Here is a 17,470-nt window from a genome sequence, read left to right as displayed (position 1 = left end):
TATCTCAATAGACTTCTTTTTTTTAGTATATGTTACAGATCATCCATTTGGAAAAGAAAAATGAAGTCCAGTAACTCAATGTGGAGTGCCATGAATGATTGTTTAGGTGTCAGTGTAAGAATTTCCTCATTCTAAGGTGCATGATTTTCAGCCCCAAGCAGAAAATCTAATGAAGTGGAAAATCTAGTTCCCTGATAGTTTTCTTTTCAAAATTTTTTTCTTCATACTGCTAAGTCCAGTTTCTTTATGGGCCTGAAATCAGAAGCCAATATTAATCTTTTATTTATAAAATACTTAGATTTTTTTCAAAGTACTCTCATGTCTATTATTTTATTTGGCCTCATCTATTGGACAGAAAAGTTTAATTTAATCTGCATTTTCATAGATGGTGAAACTAAAGCCATGCAAGTTAAGTGTTAATAGAAAGTTAATGTCAGAGCTTGGACTGTAACTCAGATCTCTTAGCTTTTCTAAGCAGGTTTTCTTTCCCTCTAGCACATATTGTGACCTTGGCTAAGATAGTTTATTGGTAGTTAACAGCTCCTTGCCTAATGTAGTCTACATAAACCTTAGCATTTTTTCCATGGGAGATGGATAGATGAAAGATTGGATTCACTTGCTTATTCGTTTGTTTAACAAGCATTTATCATACATTTATTATGTTCCAAATATATATGTGTGATACACATGCAAACATATTTAATCATTTTAGTTTCTACACAAAGATCTTATTCTACTGCTTTGATGATATGTTTGGGGAGATTCCTCTTTTTTAAAGGATAAGTGCTGTTAATAACATATTCAACATGTGTGGTGCATTTGCTAAAAAAGTTGATAATAAGTATAGTCTTTCAGAGTAAGTAATAGCATAACTTTTCTAGAAATCATTATAAAGGGAAGCTCAAAGACATGAAGGGACCTTCCTGGCTTTAACAGCTAGTTGTTGCCTGAACTGGAACCTGAGCCAGGTCTTAGATTCCCTCTTCTACTGGACTTCCTATTTTGAAGAAAACAGCTCTCTCTTTATTGAGAGATTCTTCTCCCTCTGTAGAAGATTATTCTGTATCTCTTATTCTTTCAAAATAACACAAGTCTGTCTTTTTCTGTGTTTATTAGGAACGAAGAAAGATTTGTTTGTAACTGGAGCTTTCCTTTCCTTAACATTTACCCTAACATAGTATTATAGGAACTGAAAAAGCTCATTAATTTTTGTGTACTTTCTGCCTTTGGAAGAGAAGATATCTGAAATATTAGATATATTATGTTTTATTCCTTTTCTTAAGATTCTCAAGAATTTTCCTGTCAGTAGTTTTTTTGTTTTTGTTTTTTTCTGTTGTTAAACACTTTTATTTTAATGCTAGACATAAAGTCTACCTGTTAATCAGATTTATTAGACTCTAAATGATAATGGAAACATAATGGACAGACTTAGTACAGAGTATCACAGAATTTAGTACCACCCCTACATTTTCTGAAGATTCATTAACAGCTTCAAAATGCTAAGTATGCCCGTCAATGACAATTTTTGTTTTGTTCTTGAAATTAAAAACAAAACAGTCTTTGAGCTTAAGTGTATCTACATTTGTTCATGTTGGTGTTTTATAGTGTATTTGGTGACAATCTATGAAATTCAATCAATACCTCATTGGAAACATCTCAAGAATTATAGCTGGGCTAGTGTGACCACTTTGATTTTACTTTTGACATTCAAGGGTAAAGCAGTGACTTCAGACAATAAATCCTCATGTTCATCTACCCCATTTGTTTTCCCAATAGACATAAGTGTACTTAGTCTGATAGGTGTATGTTTTTAGTATTTAAATCTGGAAAGAAACCTCAGTATAAGAATTCCTTTTATAAAAAAACAAAAAACAAAAAACAAAAACAGCAACAACAAGGAATAAAAATTCCAATATGCAGTCTGATCAGATTAATTAGTGGGCCATTATTTAGTACAGATTCCTTTAAAGAAATTTTCCTTGGACATATTCATGTCATAATAATAGTTCATTAACTTCTTGAAAGAGGTATGAAAAGAAGTGGTAGGAGCCATTGCCATCTGAAGAGCCATCAGAAATAAAAATACAACATGTTTAAAATGACAGTATAATAAAGCAGGTTGGGAAACAATATTTTTTTTTTTTTTTTCCTTTGAAGGAAAAAAAAATACTCATTCTAAATACAGAGAAAGAATTACTGCTATTTAGTAGAAATGTCCTTTTGGTATTTCATCTGTGTGACTACTTATTTTTACAAAATTAGTGCCATCCACATTATTTATGGCCTGTTCTTTTTTTTTTAATTCAGTTTTCTTGAGATATATTCACATACCATACAATCATCCATGGTATACAATCAACTGTTCACAGTATCATCATATAGTTGTGCCTTTATCACCCCAGTCCATTTTTTTTAATTCAATTTTATTGAGATAATCTCACATACCATGCCATCATCCAAAGTGTACAATCAGTTGTTCACAGTACCATTATATAGTTGTGCATTCATCACAATTTTTGAACATTTTTATTACCACAAAAAATAAGAATAAAAATTAAAGTAAAAAAGAAGACACAAAATGTCCCATGCCCTCCATCCCTCCCTATTATTCATTTACTTTTTGTGCCCATTTTTCTACTCATCTGTCCATAAACTGGGTCCCCATTTTTCTACTCATCTGTCCATAAACTGGGTAAAGGGAGTGTGAGCCACAAGGTTTTCACAATCACACAGTCACACAGTGTAAGCTACATAGTTAAACGATCATCTTCAAGAATCAAGCCTACTGGATTGCAGTTCAACAGTTTCAGACATTTCCTTCTAGCTATTCCTATACACTGAAAACTAAAAAGAGGTGTCTATATAATGCAAAGAATAACCTCCAGAATGTCCTCTCAACTCCATTTAAAATCTCTCTTCCCCATTTGGTCCAGAAGAATTTCTCAATCCCTTGTTGCCGGTTCCAGGTTCATCACTGGGAGTCATGTCCCACGTTGCCTGGTAGATTTACACCCCTGGGAATAGTGCCCCATATAGGGAGGAGGGCAGTGAGTTTACCTGCCAAGTGGGCTTAGAGAGAGAGGTCACATCTGAGCAACAAAAGAGGTTCTCTGGGGGTGACTCTTACACACAATCATAAGTAGGCTTAGCCTTTCCTTTGCAGTAACAGGCTTCATAAGGACAAACCCCAAGATCTAGGGCTCAGCCTTCTGAATTGGTAATCCCCAATGCTTGTGTGAATATTGGTAATTCCCCAGGTGGGGAAGTTTAATATTTCCACATTTTCCCCCAGTCCCTCTAGGGGGCTTTGCAAATACATTTTTATTCTCTGCCCGGATTACTCTGGGATATATTGGGTTTTGCACTAACCTGTACAAGCCAACCAGATCTCATCACTTATTCAAGGTTCCGTGTAATATGGTGTTTGAATAAGCTGACCATACAAGTTCAGTTATATAGTGTGCTACAGAAAATACAGATTTTACACCAAATAAACATCTCTCCTTTTGATCTCACACAGAAGTTGAAGTTTTAAGATACCATTCCTGTATAATCACATTGTTAGGCATTCACCACCACAGTCTATATGAGGACATTTCCATTTCTTATTGTTGTGCTACCATCTCCCAAAATTGTGTTCCAAACCATGCACTCCTGTCTTCTGTCACTCTGTAGTGCGACCTTTAGTATTTCCTGTAGGGCGGGTGTCTTGTTCACAAAGTCTCTCATTGTCTGTTTGTCAGAAAATATTTTGAGCTCTCCCTCATATTTGAAGGACAGTTTTGCTGGATATAGGATTCTTGGTTGGCGATTTTTCTCTTTCAGTATCTTAAATATATCATACCACTTCCTTCTTGCCTCCATGGTTTCTGCTGAGAGATCCGCACATAGTCTTATTAAGCTTCCTTTGTATGTAATGGATTGCTTTTCTCTTGCTGCTTCCAGGATTCTCTCTTTGTTTTTGGCATTTGATAATCTGCTTATTAAGTGTCTTGGTGTAGGCCTATTCAGATCTCTTCTGTTTGGAGTACGCTGTGCTTCTTGGACCTGTAATTTTATGTCTTTCATAAGAGATGGGAAATTTTCACTAATTATTTCCTCTATTATTGCTTCTGCCCCCTTTCCCTTCTCTTCTCCTTCTGGGACACCAGTGATACGTACATTATTGTACTTTGTTTCATCCTTGAGTTCCCGGAGACGTTGCTCATATTTTTTCATTCTTTTCTCCATCTGCTCCTTTGCATGTAGGCTTTCAGGTGTTTTGTTCTCCAGTTCCTGAGTGTTTTCTTCTGCCTCTTGAGATCTACTGTTGTATGTTTCCATTGTGTCTTTCGTCTCTTGTGTTGTGCCTTTCATTTCCATAGATTCTACTAGTTGTTTTTTTGAACTTTCGATTTCTGCCTTATATATGCCCAGTGTTTTCTTTACAGCCTCTATCTCTTTTGCAATATCTTCTCTAAACTTTTTGAATTGATTTAGCATTAGTTGTTTAAATTCCTGTATCTCAGTTGAAGTGTACGTTTGTTCCTTTGACTGGGCCATAACTTTGTTTTTCTTAGTGTAGGTTGTAATTTTCTGTTGTCTAGGCATGGTTTCCTTGGTTATCCAAATCAGGTTTTCCCAGACCAGAACAGGCTCAGGTCCCAGAGGGAAGAAATATTCAGTATCTGGTTTCCCTGCGGGTGTGTCTTAGAAAATTGCTCCACCCTGTGATGCCTCAGGTCACTGTGCTTTTCTGCCCAGCAGGTGATGCCTGCTAGCTTATAATTGACTGGTGTGAGGAGGTATAGCCGTGTTCCCCCAGGCTCTGGGGTCTGGTTCTGAATGGAAAGGGCCCCACCCCTTTCCTCTTGGAGAAAATAGACCCCCTAGGGGTAGATCATTAGCCTTTCAATGGTCTCTCTCTCTGCTTGTGCTATCTCCACCCTTCTCTGAGTCACAGCCCTGGAAACTGAAAATGACTGGGGTTTTCTCCATTGAGCCGAAAAAGAAACAGATAGTCCCCTTCAGACCTAGTCCAAGGCGGCCCTCCGGCTCTCCAAGGTCAGTCGTCACTCAAAGCCTCTGTCTGTTTTGGGGGGATTCGTACCTATAATGAGCAGTTCACACTCACTACTTAAAACCCCGGTTGGAGCTCAGCTGAGCTATATTCGCTTGCTGGGAGAGAGCTTGTCTCTGGCACCACAAGGCTTTGCAGCTCGGGCTATGGGGGAGGGGGTCTCGCAACTTGGATCCGCAGATTTTACTTACAGATTTTATGCTGTGATCTTGGGCATTCCTCCCAATTCAGGTTGGTGTATGATGAGTGGACAGTCTCGTTTGTCCCCCTGCAGTTATTCTGGATTATTTACTAGTTGTTTTTGGTTTTTTGTAGTTGTTCCAGGGGGACTACTTAGCTTCCATGCCTCTCTATACCGCCATCTTGCCCCTCCTTCCCAGTCCATTTTTGAACATTTTCTTTACACCATAAAGAATAAAAATAAGAATAAAAAACTAAAGTAAAAAAGAACACCTGAATCATTCCCCCCTACCATCCCACTCCAAGCTTCATTTAATACCTGTCCCCATTTTTCTACTCATCCATCCATATACTGGGTAAAGGGAGTGTGATCCACAAGGTTTTCACCATCACACTGTCACCCTTGCAAGCTACATAGTTGTACAATAGTCTTCAAGAATCAAGGCTACTGGGTTGGAGTTTGATAGTTTCAAGTATTTACTTCCAGCTATTCCAATTCTTTAAAACCTAGAAAGGAATATCTATATAGTGCATAAGAATGCCCTCCAGAGTGACCTCTCGACTCCATTTGAAATCTCTCAGCCACTGAAACTTTATTTTGTTTCATTCTACTTCCCCCTTTTAGTCAAGAAGATGTTTTCAGTCCCACAATGCTGGGTCCAGGTTCATCCCTGGGAATCATAGCTGCGTTGCCAGGGAGATTTACACCCCTGGGAGTCAGGTCCCACGTAGGGGGGAGGGCAGTGAGTTCACCTGCTGAGTTGGCCTAGCTAGAGAGAGAAATGGCTTGTTCTTTTTAATTTAACGTTATATGATGTACATTTACCCATTAATAAATATTCTTTACAAATGTCTATTAATAGCTATGATGCAGTCCTACCATACTTGGCCTAAATCAGTCCCCTGTATTTTAAGATAGAGATTGTGTCCCTTTGTTTTCTATTAAAAATAATACCTTTGTAAATATATCTTTGGGTGTAGTATCTTTTTGTCTATTAATAGGATGAATTCCTAGAAATGAAACTTGCTAGGTCAAAGGTTGTGTGATATACAAATCTTTAAGTCTGAAATAAATTGGCAGCGTTCCACAAATTATGCCAGTATACACTCCCAGTAGCAGGACCTGCCTCTCCAAGCTTCTCTAATAGTGGGTATTATTCTTATGTTAGTAGATTAATTTGATAAGCAAAAGAAATCACATTTTTAAAATGTGATTTCCTCTGATTGAAAGTTGAACTTTTAAAACATGTTTATTAGCTACTTGTAATTCTTTTTTTGTGAATTGCCTGTTGATGTTCTTTTTATCTTTTGTAAATTAGTGTGTTTATCCTTTTCTTACTGATTTGTGAAACATATATGACTCAATTCAAATAAACTTAAGTACTGCTAATAAAAGCTGCCATTAAATGAACAACACCCACTTAGCCTGAAACTGTTCTAGAGTACTTTATATCATTATTTTATTCTTGTTTAATCTTCATTGTAAATCTGAAGTGGGTATCTTCATTTTAAAGTTGAGGCAATTGAGATTAAGAAAGGTTAAATGACTTGCCCAGGATCACAGCTAATAATGGAGTAGGATTTGAAATTCTGTCCAACTTCAAACCCTTTGTGGTTTTCCATGTATCATGTTTTTCCTGGTACCTAACTGTCACTTATACAATTATGCTGCATAGTTATCTCTAACTTGCCTTTGTTTTTCCCCAGTATGGTTCAGTAGAAGGAAGTGTACATTGCATATATATTTTGAATGGGGAGAAATAGCTTCTAGCAGAATCTTTTAACAAATGAGTTATATATTTCCCATTTTGCTTTTTGTATCTTATCCTATCTATTATACATTAATTTTCCACAAGGCTCATTTTGCACTGTTGCTCAAGAATAAAGCATTTCCATGTGTAAGAGGAAAAACAATTTCTGAGCCTCTAAGTTTACACATAATACTGGATTTAATATAGTCCAAGACCTTTTATTACTTATCATTTTAATATACTCTCACCAGAGCATATTCTGTGTCTTTGTGTTCTAATTTTTTTTTTCCATATTAAGAACCAGGTGCTTGCCTCAAATCCTTTTTTCTTAAGATGAGGCATATATAAATAAATGAAAGAAACAGGTAAAAAATAATGATTAATGTACTAAATTCTTCTTAACAGAACTTTACAGAGCAGTATGGCAAAGCTTCTCTCAGATCTTAGTATGGACAGTGCTCCCTGCAAGACTGGAAGTAATCTTACCAAGTCACTTCTGAACATTTATGAAAAACAACTTCAACAAGATCCAACCCCTGCTCACTCGTCCATAATGAGCTACCTAAATAAGTTAGAAACAAGTCACATTTTTACACATCCAGAACCCCTTAATGCAGATAAAAATGTGGAAAACATAGTCCCGGATAGACCTTATGAACATGTTCTGCCTTCCAAAGACATTCAACATAGCAGCTCTAGGAGCATGGAAGAAGTATCACCCCCTGGAATTATTTCTCCCCTTTCAAAACGTGATTCTGATGAGGAGAGTGAAAACAAGACTTTAATAGAAGATGAGTATAAATTGGATGATACAACTTACATTCCTTTTGCTAGAAGTACTTCTAAAAAGAAATCACTGCTGTCTAAGAGAATAATACCTCCCCAACCACAGATAAGTGTAGCTACACCACAGCTAGTTCCCAATGGTGGACTTGTTGCTGAACAAGAAAATAAACTGTGTGCATCCATAGTTTGTTCCTGTTCAAAAAAGGAAGCAGAAGATGCACTTGAAAAACTTCCCAGACAAAGTGATACAGAGGACAAACAGCTCCTTGAGAAAATCAAGGAAGCAATCGGTAAGATCCCTGCCGTCCCCGAGGATCCACAGGAGCAGGCTGCACATCAGGGCACCTTAGCTTGTCACATGAAAGGGAATCCTGCCTCTGATGGTAGTTTTTTTTATTCTGACTTGATGTCTGACTGGAGCATCTCTTCTTTTTCAACGTTTACTTCTCGTGATGAACAAGACTTCAGAAATGGCCTTGCAGCATTGGATGCCAACATAGCCAGACTACAGAAATCCTTAAGGACTGGTCTTCTGGAGAAATGAATTCAGAAGAAATCTAATTGAATGTTTCTTCTTTTGTATTTTTTGTTTATTTTTTAAGTAACTGAACTGGGCTATATTGAATGTATCTGTTAAGTTTCATTAGAGAAATATGTTTTATATTGATTATGTGTGAAATAATAAACTGGGTAAATTATAAATTTATTATTGGAATATATTGGTACTGTAGAGCATATAAAATCAAGCCGTCTTAAGAAATTGACATTTGCTAAGAGAAGAAAGTTGTAGATAAATAGGAAAGTTTTATAAGAAACATTTTAGTTTAGTACTTAACGATTAGAATTTTTGTATAATACATACATGGTGGGCTGAGGGTGCCCGTTAGAAGGTTTCTCTGGTTGTCCTAAAAGCCAATGGGACGAGTCTCTGGGGACAATTTATTATATTTAAACTAGAGATTCTTTTCCCTTTCAGAATTTCTGTTTGTGTTTTATGGCATTGAATTTCTTGTATGAGATGCTCTGTGCTACAAGCTAGTGTTTGGTGAAATGTATAAACATTTCCTTTCAGAGAAAAGGTGCCAATACCTCCATCTTTTAAAAAACATTAATTGGTTCAAGATAATATAGATAACATCCTGTTAGCATATGATTTGTTAAAACGTTAACACTTTTATTTATCCTGAATGCATATTTAAGGCCATTAAAACGCAAAAGACTGATAAAGAAGTGCTAACATAAAAGTTTGGTTAGGGAAATTTGTTTTTTTAAATAAATAAAAAAAGTTTGTTTTTTCCTTATTATATTTGAACATGATGGTGTTTGTAAATCTTGGCACTGGTTGTATTTCTGCCTTTCCTGGACCAATTTTTTTTCCCCCAGCGCTTTAGCTGAGAAAATTCTTTTTCTCTAAATACTAACTAGGTTGGTTTCCCTGCCTCTGTGTACCAGCACTTCTTAACTACTCAGTATCACCTTCTTCCCTGTAAACAGTCTCATTTTAACTCTTAGAAAGCTAAATGTTGTTCTATCACTAATACTTTGTGCAAGTCACCTGCCTAGTATAACTGTGTTTAGTACTTGGTCAGGCTTTAACATTAAGGTGTTCTGCTGTTCCCAGAACCTCTTCCTGCTGATTTTTTTAGGTGTTGGTGCTTTAACTTCTGAAGAGTGCAAATACAGTTTTTGACAAATCTAGATTTTACAGATAAACTTTTTTAAGTCTAAAAATTAATAAACGAATTTGAAACTTTTTACAGAAGAACTGTTCATTAACATTTTAAATTTTCTTATTTCTAATATTCATAAATTAATTCATTGGCTTCTTATTTGGAGGTAACAGCCACAACTCTTTAGCACATAAGTTCAGAAGTGCAAATTACAAAAATACAAAGTTGTGTTCATCTCTTTACTTCCGAATATTCAACTGTTATTCATATGCAGAAGTTAATTCTTAAGCGTATTATATGATAATACAAGAAGATAGTCCTAATTTGCCCTTAATATAGGATGGCACTCTGTGTTACAAAGGAAGTTCAAACATGTTTGAGGTTTCAATTAATTTGGTAATTCCTTGAAGCCCCTTCACTGGGAGCTTGCTATTAATTTGACATAGGGCATACACATGTCATAAAATAGAAACATGAAATAGGTTAAATTTCAGGGTGGACTGTGATGCTGGCAAAAGTGATAGTATAAACAGTGGGTTTCATAGAAGTTTAGTGCAGAAAAAAGTCAAGAATTGGTAGAGGAAGACCTAAACAAAGAGACTTCATTTGGGTCTTAAAAGATATATTGGATTCAGATAGTCCTCTGAATTTCTTCAGTGTTTACCCCATAGAAAGTCAGTACTTTCAACATGGGAGTTGGTTGAGTGTGGTATACTAAGCGGATGGTAGGTAGTCCAGCCTGGCTAACAGAAGTGTCAGGGTGGTGGTAGTAATGCTACCATTACTGATGATGAGTTGGGTCATGTGGAAATCTTAAACTCTAGGTGGGGGAATTTATCCACTGAATATTGTGAAGTCAGTGGAGGGTTTGGGTATCTATTTTGTGTGTGTGTGTGTGTTTGGTTTGTTGTTGTTTTTTAGTTGAAGATCACCAGATGAAATTGGGTGTTTTTAAAATTATCATAGAGTGATGGTAAATTAAATGGATCAGAGGAGTCACTTAGAAAGTTGCTGCAGTAGTCCAGGGCAAGAGCTGATAAGTCTTTGGCAATAAAAATGAAAAAAGACAAATTGAAAAACTTTTTAAATAGGTTTGATAACTTAATAGGAAATGAAAGAGAAGGAAAAATCAAAGATGATTCCAAGGTTTCCAACTTGATCAGTTTGGAGCACACTGAACAATGTCTAAAATGAAAAGCAAGTTATTGAGCCAGAAGTTGTAAGTAATGTACTGTAATGGAGAGTGGGATAAAAAGGGAAGAAGGAGTGCCCATTCTCAGCAATCCTCTTTAGTCCATCACACTCTCATGAGTCAGTAGAACTGCTTCATCATAGTCTCAGAAAGATCAGTCTAGTCCCAAATCCCAGCCTTCTCATAGAGCCTTTCCAAATGACCCAGAGTGTAAAAAGCATATTAGTTGAAAATCCCCCTAAGCTTTGACAGGGTGAATTCAGTATCTCCTGAGAGCTATTGGGTGTGGCATGGGAAAGAACTATCCTCTAGCATTCTGTCTCTATTTTACTGTCCTTTCTTGGATCTGTGGAGATAATGTACATGCTGTTCAGAGTGGATTTAGTATTTTAAATACCAGTGAAGATAAAAGATCTGATTCTATTTGACCAAGCAATAGAGATCCTAGAGGCAGAATAAGAAAGCCAAAGAAGCGCTTGGTAAACATTCTTACTCCTGCTAGCCTTGGGTTTTAGTAAACCTTCCAGAAGTCTTCGCTTTTCGGTAATGGTGGCATTTGCTTTAAACTTATAAAGGCCCATTTCAACTACGTGGAAAGTAGGGCAGAATTACAAAACCTGTGTGCCAGTTTGAATGTATTATATCCCCCAAACACCATTATCTTTGATGTAAGCTTGTGTGGGCAGACCTATCAGTGTTGATTAGATTGAAATTCTTTGAGTGTTTCCAGAGATGCGCCCCACCAACTGTGGGTGATGACTCTGATTGGATAATTTCCATGGAGGTGTTGGCCCGCCCATTGGGTGGGTCTGAATTAAATTACTGGAGCAGAAGAAGCAAGCTGCCACAGCTAAGAGGGACACTTTGAAGAAAGCACAGGAGCTGCATATGAGAGACATTTTGAAGATGGCCATTGAAAGCAGACTGTTGCTCTGGAGACGTTGAGAGAGGACAAATATCCCAAGTGCAACTAAGAGTGACAGTTTTGAGGAACTGCAGCCTAGAGAGGAACGTCCTGGGAGAGAGCCATTTTGAAACCAGAACTTTGAAGCAGAGGCCAGCCACGTGCCTTCCCAGCTAACAGAGGTTTTCCGGACACCATTGGTCATCCTCCAGTGAAGGTACCTGATTGTTGATGTGTTACCTTGGACATTTTATGGCCTTAAGACTGTAATTGTGTAACCAAATAAACCCCCTTTTATAAAAGCCAATCCATCTCTGGTGTTTTACATTCCACCAGCATTAGCAAACTAGAACAACCTAGAATAAAGTGCATGCAGCCTGAATCGCAGCTGACCAGGTCTGTGTCTAGTGCACACATTGTGGGGTGATCCCTTCAGCTAAAAATTCATTCAGTGAATGAAATGAAATGAAATGAAAGCTCTGATATGTGTCAGATAATATTCTAGGCTCTGAGAATACAGCAATGAAAGAAACAGGCTTCCTCTGCCCTAAGGGGCTTATATTACGATTGAAGAGATAACAATAAGCAATTAAAAAAAAATAAAACAGGAGAAGGAGATAAAGTGACAGAACTGGCTTAAGTTTTATTAGGGTAAGAGGACCCTCCTCAAAAATTATGTTTAGGGGTCCAGAATTTGAGTGTACCACCAGATAAAGTTGGATTTGATTCACAAGCTAACACCCCCTCATTTTTCAAGTCTATTAACTGGATTTCTTTCTGCTCAGAATTGCTTAAACAAATGCATTCTAAGATTGTACTACACCTTACAAACACATACACTGCAAAGCCTCCCATCTTTTTTGATACATTAGTATATCACTGGTAGAGAAGTGGGCATTATTTTATTTAAATCAGATGACCTGAGCAAGACCTCCCAGAATATTCTCAGAGATGGTAAGATCTTAGACTTCCGAAGGGCTTGTGAGTTGAGTTTTAGACCCTTAGAAGTCATCTATTTCACTCTCACCACCAAAGAAAGAATTTACCCTACAGTGATACCACTACTGTTGAGACCCCAAGCATACCATGTATATTCCTTTTACCTGAACTACCCTTTTGCCCAGTCTCTGCCTGATAAATTCATATTTGTTCTTCAAATCTGTGGTACTACTTACCTTATAATATACCTCTATTGATGCATGAATCACTTACATATCAGCCTTTCCTATCCTGCATGCTTCTTTAGGGCAGGAACCAGATTTTATTCATCTTTGACTCTCCCATGACTCTACTGCTGCCTGTCAAATAGTAAGCACTTAATAGCTATTGTTGGACTTCAGTCCCTGACAGATGGTCATCTAGGTGCCACTTGGTAAGTTGACACAATAGCTTGTTTATAGCTGTGTTATATTTAAGCTGCTAGCATTAGCCTACCTATAACTTTTATTCTTTATTCCTATTATTAGCTTATGGAGCAAAATTCATTTGTTTAGCAAACATCTACTACCTGTAAGTTTTATAACTAGATGCTATGAAGAAGACAAAGATTCTTAAGTAAGAAGTGGAGATAGGGCAAAACATTTTTTTTTTTTTTGTCCTTGTGACCAGTGCAAGGGATAATCTATCCCACCAGCCTACATAGGGGAGGGATAAATGTATTCAAAGCACTTTGAAAACTGTAGGACACTGCACAATCTGTGACTTATGACAACCTTTAAAGAGTCCTTACCATCCTGCTTACTTTCTGATGTCCTCCAATTGGTCAGTGAATCCCTTAAAATTTTAAATCCGGTAATGAGCAATGAACTCCAGAAGTAACCTGATCAAGCAGGATACATATAAATTATCATTTCCCATAATCTTGTTAAAGCTGCTTTAAAATAGACAAAGATTGAGTTGGCTATCTGTACCATCACATATACTATGGGTCATATTAGGTATGTAATTAGTTTCCAGATAATATTCACATTTCCATTCTCTGTGTTGAGTGGCATCACATTAGGGCAACTCAGGGAGACCCAGATCCTATCCAGCTAGAAATGAACAGTTCCTCAAAGGCTGAGGTTCTGACAAGACAGGTGGCCTCAGCTGCCCCTGAAGGCAGGACACACATTTACCATTAACTACAAGTGCTTATTCTGGAACCCAGGCCTGTTCCTAGAAGCCCCAAATAATGGTAGAAGAGCTAGACCAAGAATTGGGAGACCTGGTTCCCACTTGGGTTCTGTTGCTGTTTTCGTGTGTTAATTTCATATTCCACAATTCTCAAATGTGGATTTGACCAAAAGATCTCTGGTCACTCTGTGATTTGATGATCTATTTAATAATATATTCTTGCATTTTGACCAACCCTGACAGGGCAGCTATATTAGTCAGGTTTCTCTAGGGAAACAGAACCAACAGGTGATATCTGTACATAAGATTTATAAAAGTGTCTCACGCAACTTTGGAGATGCACAAGTTCAAATTCTGTAGAGCAGATCATGAGCTGGCAACTCTGATGAAGGTCTTCAGTGAACTCTCCAGGAGAGGCTGGTTAGCTGAAGAAGAAATGAAAGTAGTCTTTTCTCCCTTACAAGTCTTCAACTGATTGGATTAAATCCAATGATTGTATTCTCTTATTGCAGAAGACACTCAGTTGATTGTAGATGTAATCAGCAATAGATGCAATCAATTGACTGATGATTTAATAAACCAGCTTTCTGGTTTATTAACCAGCCACAAAATGTCCTTGCAGTAATGGTTGGGTCAGTGTTTGCTTGACCAGACAATAGGGTACCATCACCTGGCCAAATTAACACGTGAACCTAACCATCACAACATCTCTCCCAATTAGTCAACTGTGAGGGGTCTCCTTAAGACATTGGAACCTCGATGGAATGGGCCTGTCAACCACAAAGATTTATAGAAAGAAGAAAGAAGTCATTAAGATCTATCAGATAAGATATTTCTCCCTCATTTTCCATATATGATTCAGAGACTCTGATATGCCTGGTGTATCAATAATTTTAGCAGTCTCTCAGAACTTATTCTTGGACATCACCATTTCTCTTGGCATTCCTTGTTTAGAAGTTTGAAATCTTCCTAGCATGAAAACATTGTGGATAAGTTTTGTTTTATATTTTATAGACATGAACTTTTATAGCTAAAAGGGACCTTATGATCATCTAGTCCAATCTCATCCTCAGAAATACGGAAACAAAAACAAAAATAATTAGAGACTATCCAAAAATCACATAGCTAGATATTGTAATTCTCAGTACATTTTGATGTCTCCCTGATGTCAGCTAAATTTTGTGACCACTTGAATCCTTAGGGCCCCAAATCTGTCACTTGAATCCAGCTCTTTGCCATTCTACGTCTACTAACATGGTCTGATAATAGGGAATTACTTCTGGAATTTGTTGTGAGAATTAAATAAGGTAACATTAAAATGCTTGTGAACTATAAGAACTGAATAGATGATGATTACTAATTATATAAGGTTAGTATATATGTATATGTATGTGTGTGTCCTGTGCTCTAGACAGCTAAAGTTTTGCTTTATGAGGAGAACACAGTGTTCTTAAGATCACTGTTTAGCATGTGGTATAATACTGGTAAAACAGTTTACCCACAGGTCATGTGGTCAATTCAATCAAAAGTCATTATTTAAACTTGTTTTTAAAGTAGATGGAGAAAGTTATGTAGGGTTTTCTCCCCATCAGCACTGATAATCATATTGCTTTCTGACATTTCCTGATCAGTCCGTGGGGTAGGATGGTTAATTTCTCCTTTGAAATCTCAAGGAGACACACAGATACATCATAAAACTATCCAGGAAGAAAATTGGGTCTCCTTTGGAGATGGGGACTTTAATATTCATTCAAATCTATAGCAAGGAAGAAAAAATCTATAGCAAGGAATGTGGTCAGCTACTTAGCAGGAAACATGCAGCCAAGATACATATTTTCACCCCTCCATCATTTCCAGATCATTCTGCTCTTGGCTGTGAGCTCTGAGCCCAGAGCTAGGGTAGGAGACCAGAATCAAATACTTTAAAAGTCAGCAGCTCCAAAACAAGCAGAACAGACCCTAGTGGAAGGTAGTAGTTTATTTGTGGTCTGGCGAGAAGAAAGGAGTAAAGGGAAAAGAATTTTCAAACCTGCTCATTGGATCTAGAGAAAACCCAGAGACTCAACGGATGGACAGAAATTAATGTTTTTACTTTATATTTTTATGTCAATCAATACAATCAGACTTGCTGTCTTAGGTAGGGAGACGGATTGGTTGAAGATGAGACAGAAACTAGGGCAAGACAAAAAATAAATATTTGAGTAAGTAGGTCTTCATTATTTAGAGCAGTGAGCTATATTCTACCATCTCTGCCACAAAACTAATGATCATTTTTTTCACCAGAGACTCAGACCACTATCACCACCTCTTCCCTTCTCCTCTGAAAATATGTCATCATATTTCTGTAACAATGGAATAAGTAACACATAAAGCAACTCCTCTCAACCCCCAGCTTATCCAAAATGAGTATGAGAGTTTAAACTGTAGTTTTGTATCTTGGGCCAAAGAGTGGGAAGTTTGAGAAAAGGCCATGGTATTATTGACGACTGTAAGACACTTAAATAGGCAATGGTATTTTAAGTCTATGGGGAAGTTCATTCGAATCACATGATACATTAGAAGAGCAAGAGCACTGGACTGGAAGTCAAGTGACCTAATGACTGTCTTCATGTGCTATGTGGCCATCATTCATTTAACATTTATTTCTACTGTGTGCTACATTCTGGACATTCAAAGACACATTAGATAGAGTGTGCCTTTGAGGGGCTTAGAGCCTGAGTACCTGCAAAATGAGGAGATATTTCAAAGAGTCCCTCAAGTTCTCAGTGCCAAATGTTCCAAGGAGAAGGCTCCCAACACCAAAGGAACCAGCACATAGTTCTGATATACACTCCCTCTATGTTGGTATCATACAGAATCTTAGCTTGGGTCACTGTTTTTTCTTTTTCTTCCTTGATATTCATATGTTGGGTGCCTTCCATATTTTTTACTCTTCTGGCTGATGTTGCTTTCAAAGAATATCTTTGTGCAATAACTCTGAGGATTTGAATAGTTTTATCACATCCTCACATTTAAATGATGTTTGGATTTCAATGTGAACATTGTAGTATAAAGTTCCCATTTGCCCTTTATTTTATAGAAATCATCAAAACCATTAAGAATATAAATTCCATTTGGGGTGAAACCAGGTATGATGGTTAGTTTTATTTTTATTTATTTTTTTATTTTTTTTTTTAATCTTCATTTTATTGAGATATATTCACATACCACGCAGTCATACAAAACAAATCGTACTTTTGATTGTTTACAGTACCATTACATAGTGGTACATTCATCACCCAAATCAATCCCTGACACCTTCATTAGCACACACACGAAAATAACAAGAATAATAATTAGAGTGAAAAAGAGCAATTGAAGTAAAAAAGAACACTGGGTACCTTTGTCTGTTTGTTTCCTTCCCCTATTTTTCTGTTCATCCATCCATAAACTACACAAAGTGGAGTGTGGTCCTTATGGCTTTCCCAATCCCATTGTCACCCCTCATAAGCTACATTTTTATACAACTGTCTTCGAGATTCATGGGTTCTGGGTTGTAGTTTGATAGTTTCAGGTATCTACCACCAGCTACCCCAATTCTTTAGAACCTAAAAAGGGTTGTCTAAAGTGTGCATAAGAGTGCCCACCAGAGTGACCTCTCAGCTCCTTTTGGAATTTCTCTGCCAGTGAAGCTTATTTCATTTCCTTTCACATCCCCCTTTTGGTCAAGAAGATGTTCTCCGTCCCACAATGCCAGGTCTACATTCCTCCCCGGGAGTCATATTCCACGTTGCCAGGGAGATTCACTCCCCTGGGTGTCTGATCCCATGTAGG

The 17,470-nt window shown here is 37.2% G+C and overlaps 1 protein-coding gene across 2 annotated transcripts in view; it reads left to right on the top strand.

The window, feature by feature from the left end:
- Positions 1–11,369, top strand: part of CCDC14 (coiled-coil domain containing 14) — a 71,167-nt gene extending 59,798 nt beyond the window's left edge. For both annotated transcript variants that reach the window (XM_037837109.1, XM_037837115.1), the window contains one exon: positions 7,396–11,369. In XM_037837109.1, the coding sequence (XP_037693037.1) occupies positions 7,396–8,320 (925 nt within the window). In that variant the 3' untranslated portion in view covers positions 8,321–11,369. The remainder of the gene's footprint in view (positions 1–7,395) is intronic.
- Positions 11,370–17,470: the final 6,101 nt, after the last annotated feature.

The sequence above is a fragment of the Choloepus didactylus genome, chromosome 1 (genome assembly GCF_015220235.1).
Source record: "Choloepus didactylus isolate mChoDid1 chromosome 1, mChoDid1.pri, whole genome shotgun sequence".
NCBI classification, from domain to species: domain Eukaryota; kingdom Metazoa; phylum Chordata; class Mammalia; order Pilosa; family Megalonychidae; genus Choloepus; species Choloepus didactylus.
The sequence above is the reverse complement of the archived record's forward strand: the minus strand, read 5'-3'. Positions and strand labels throughout refer to the sequence as shown.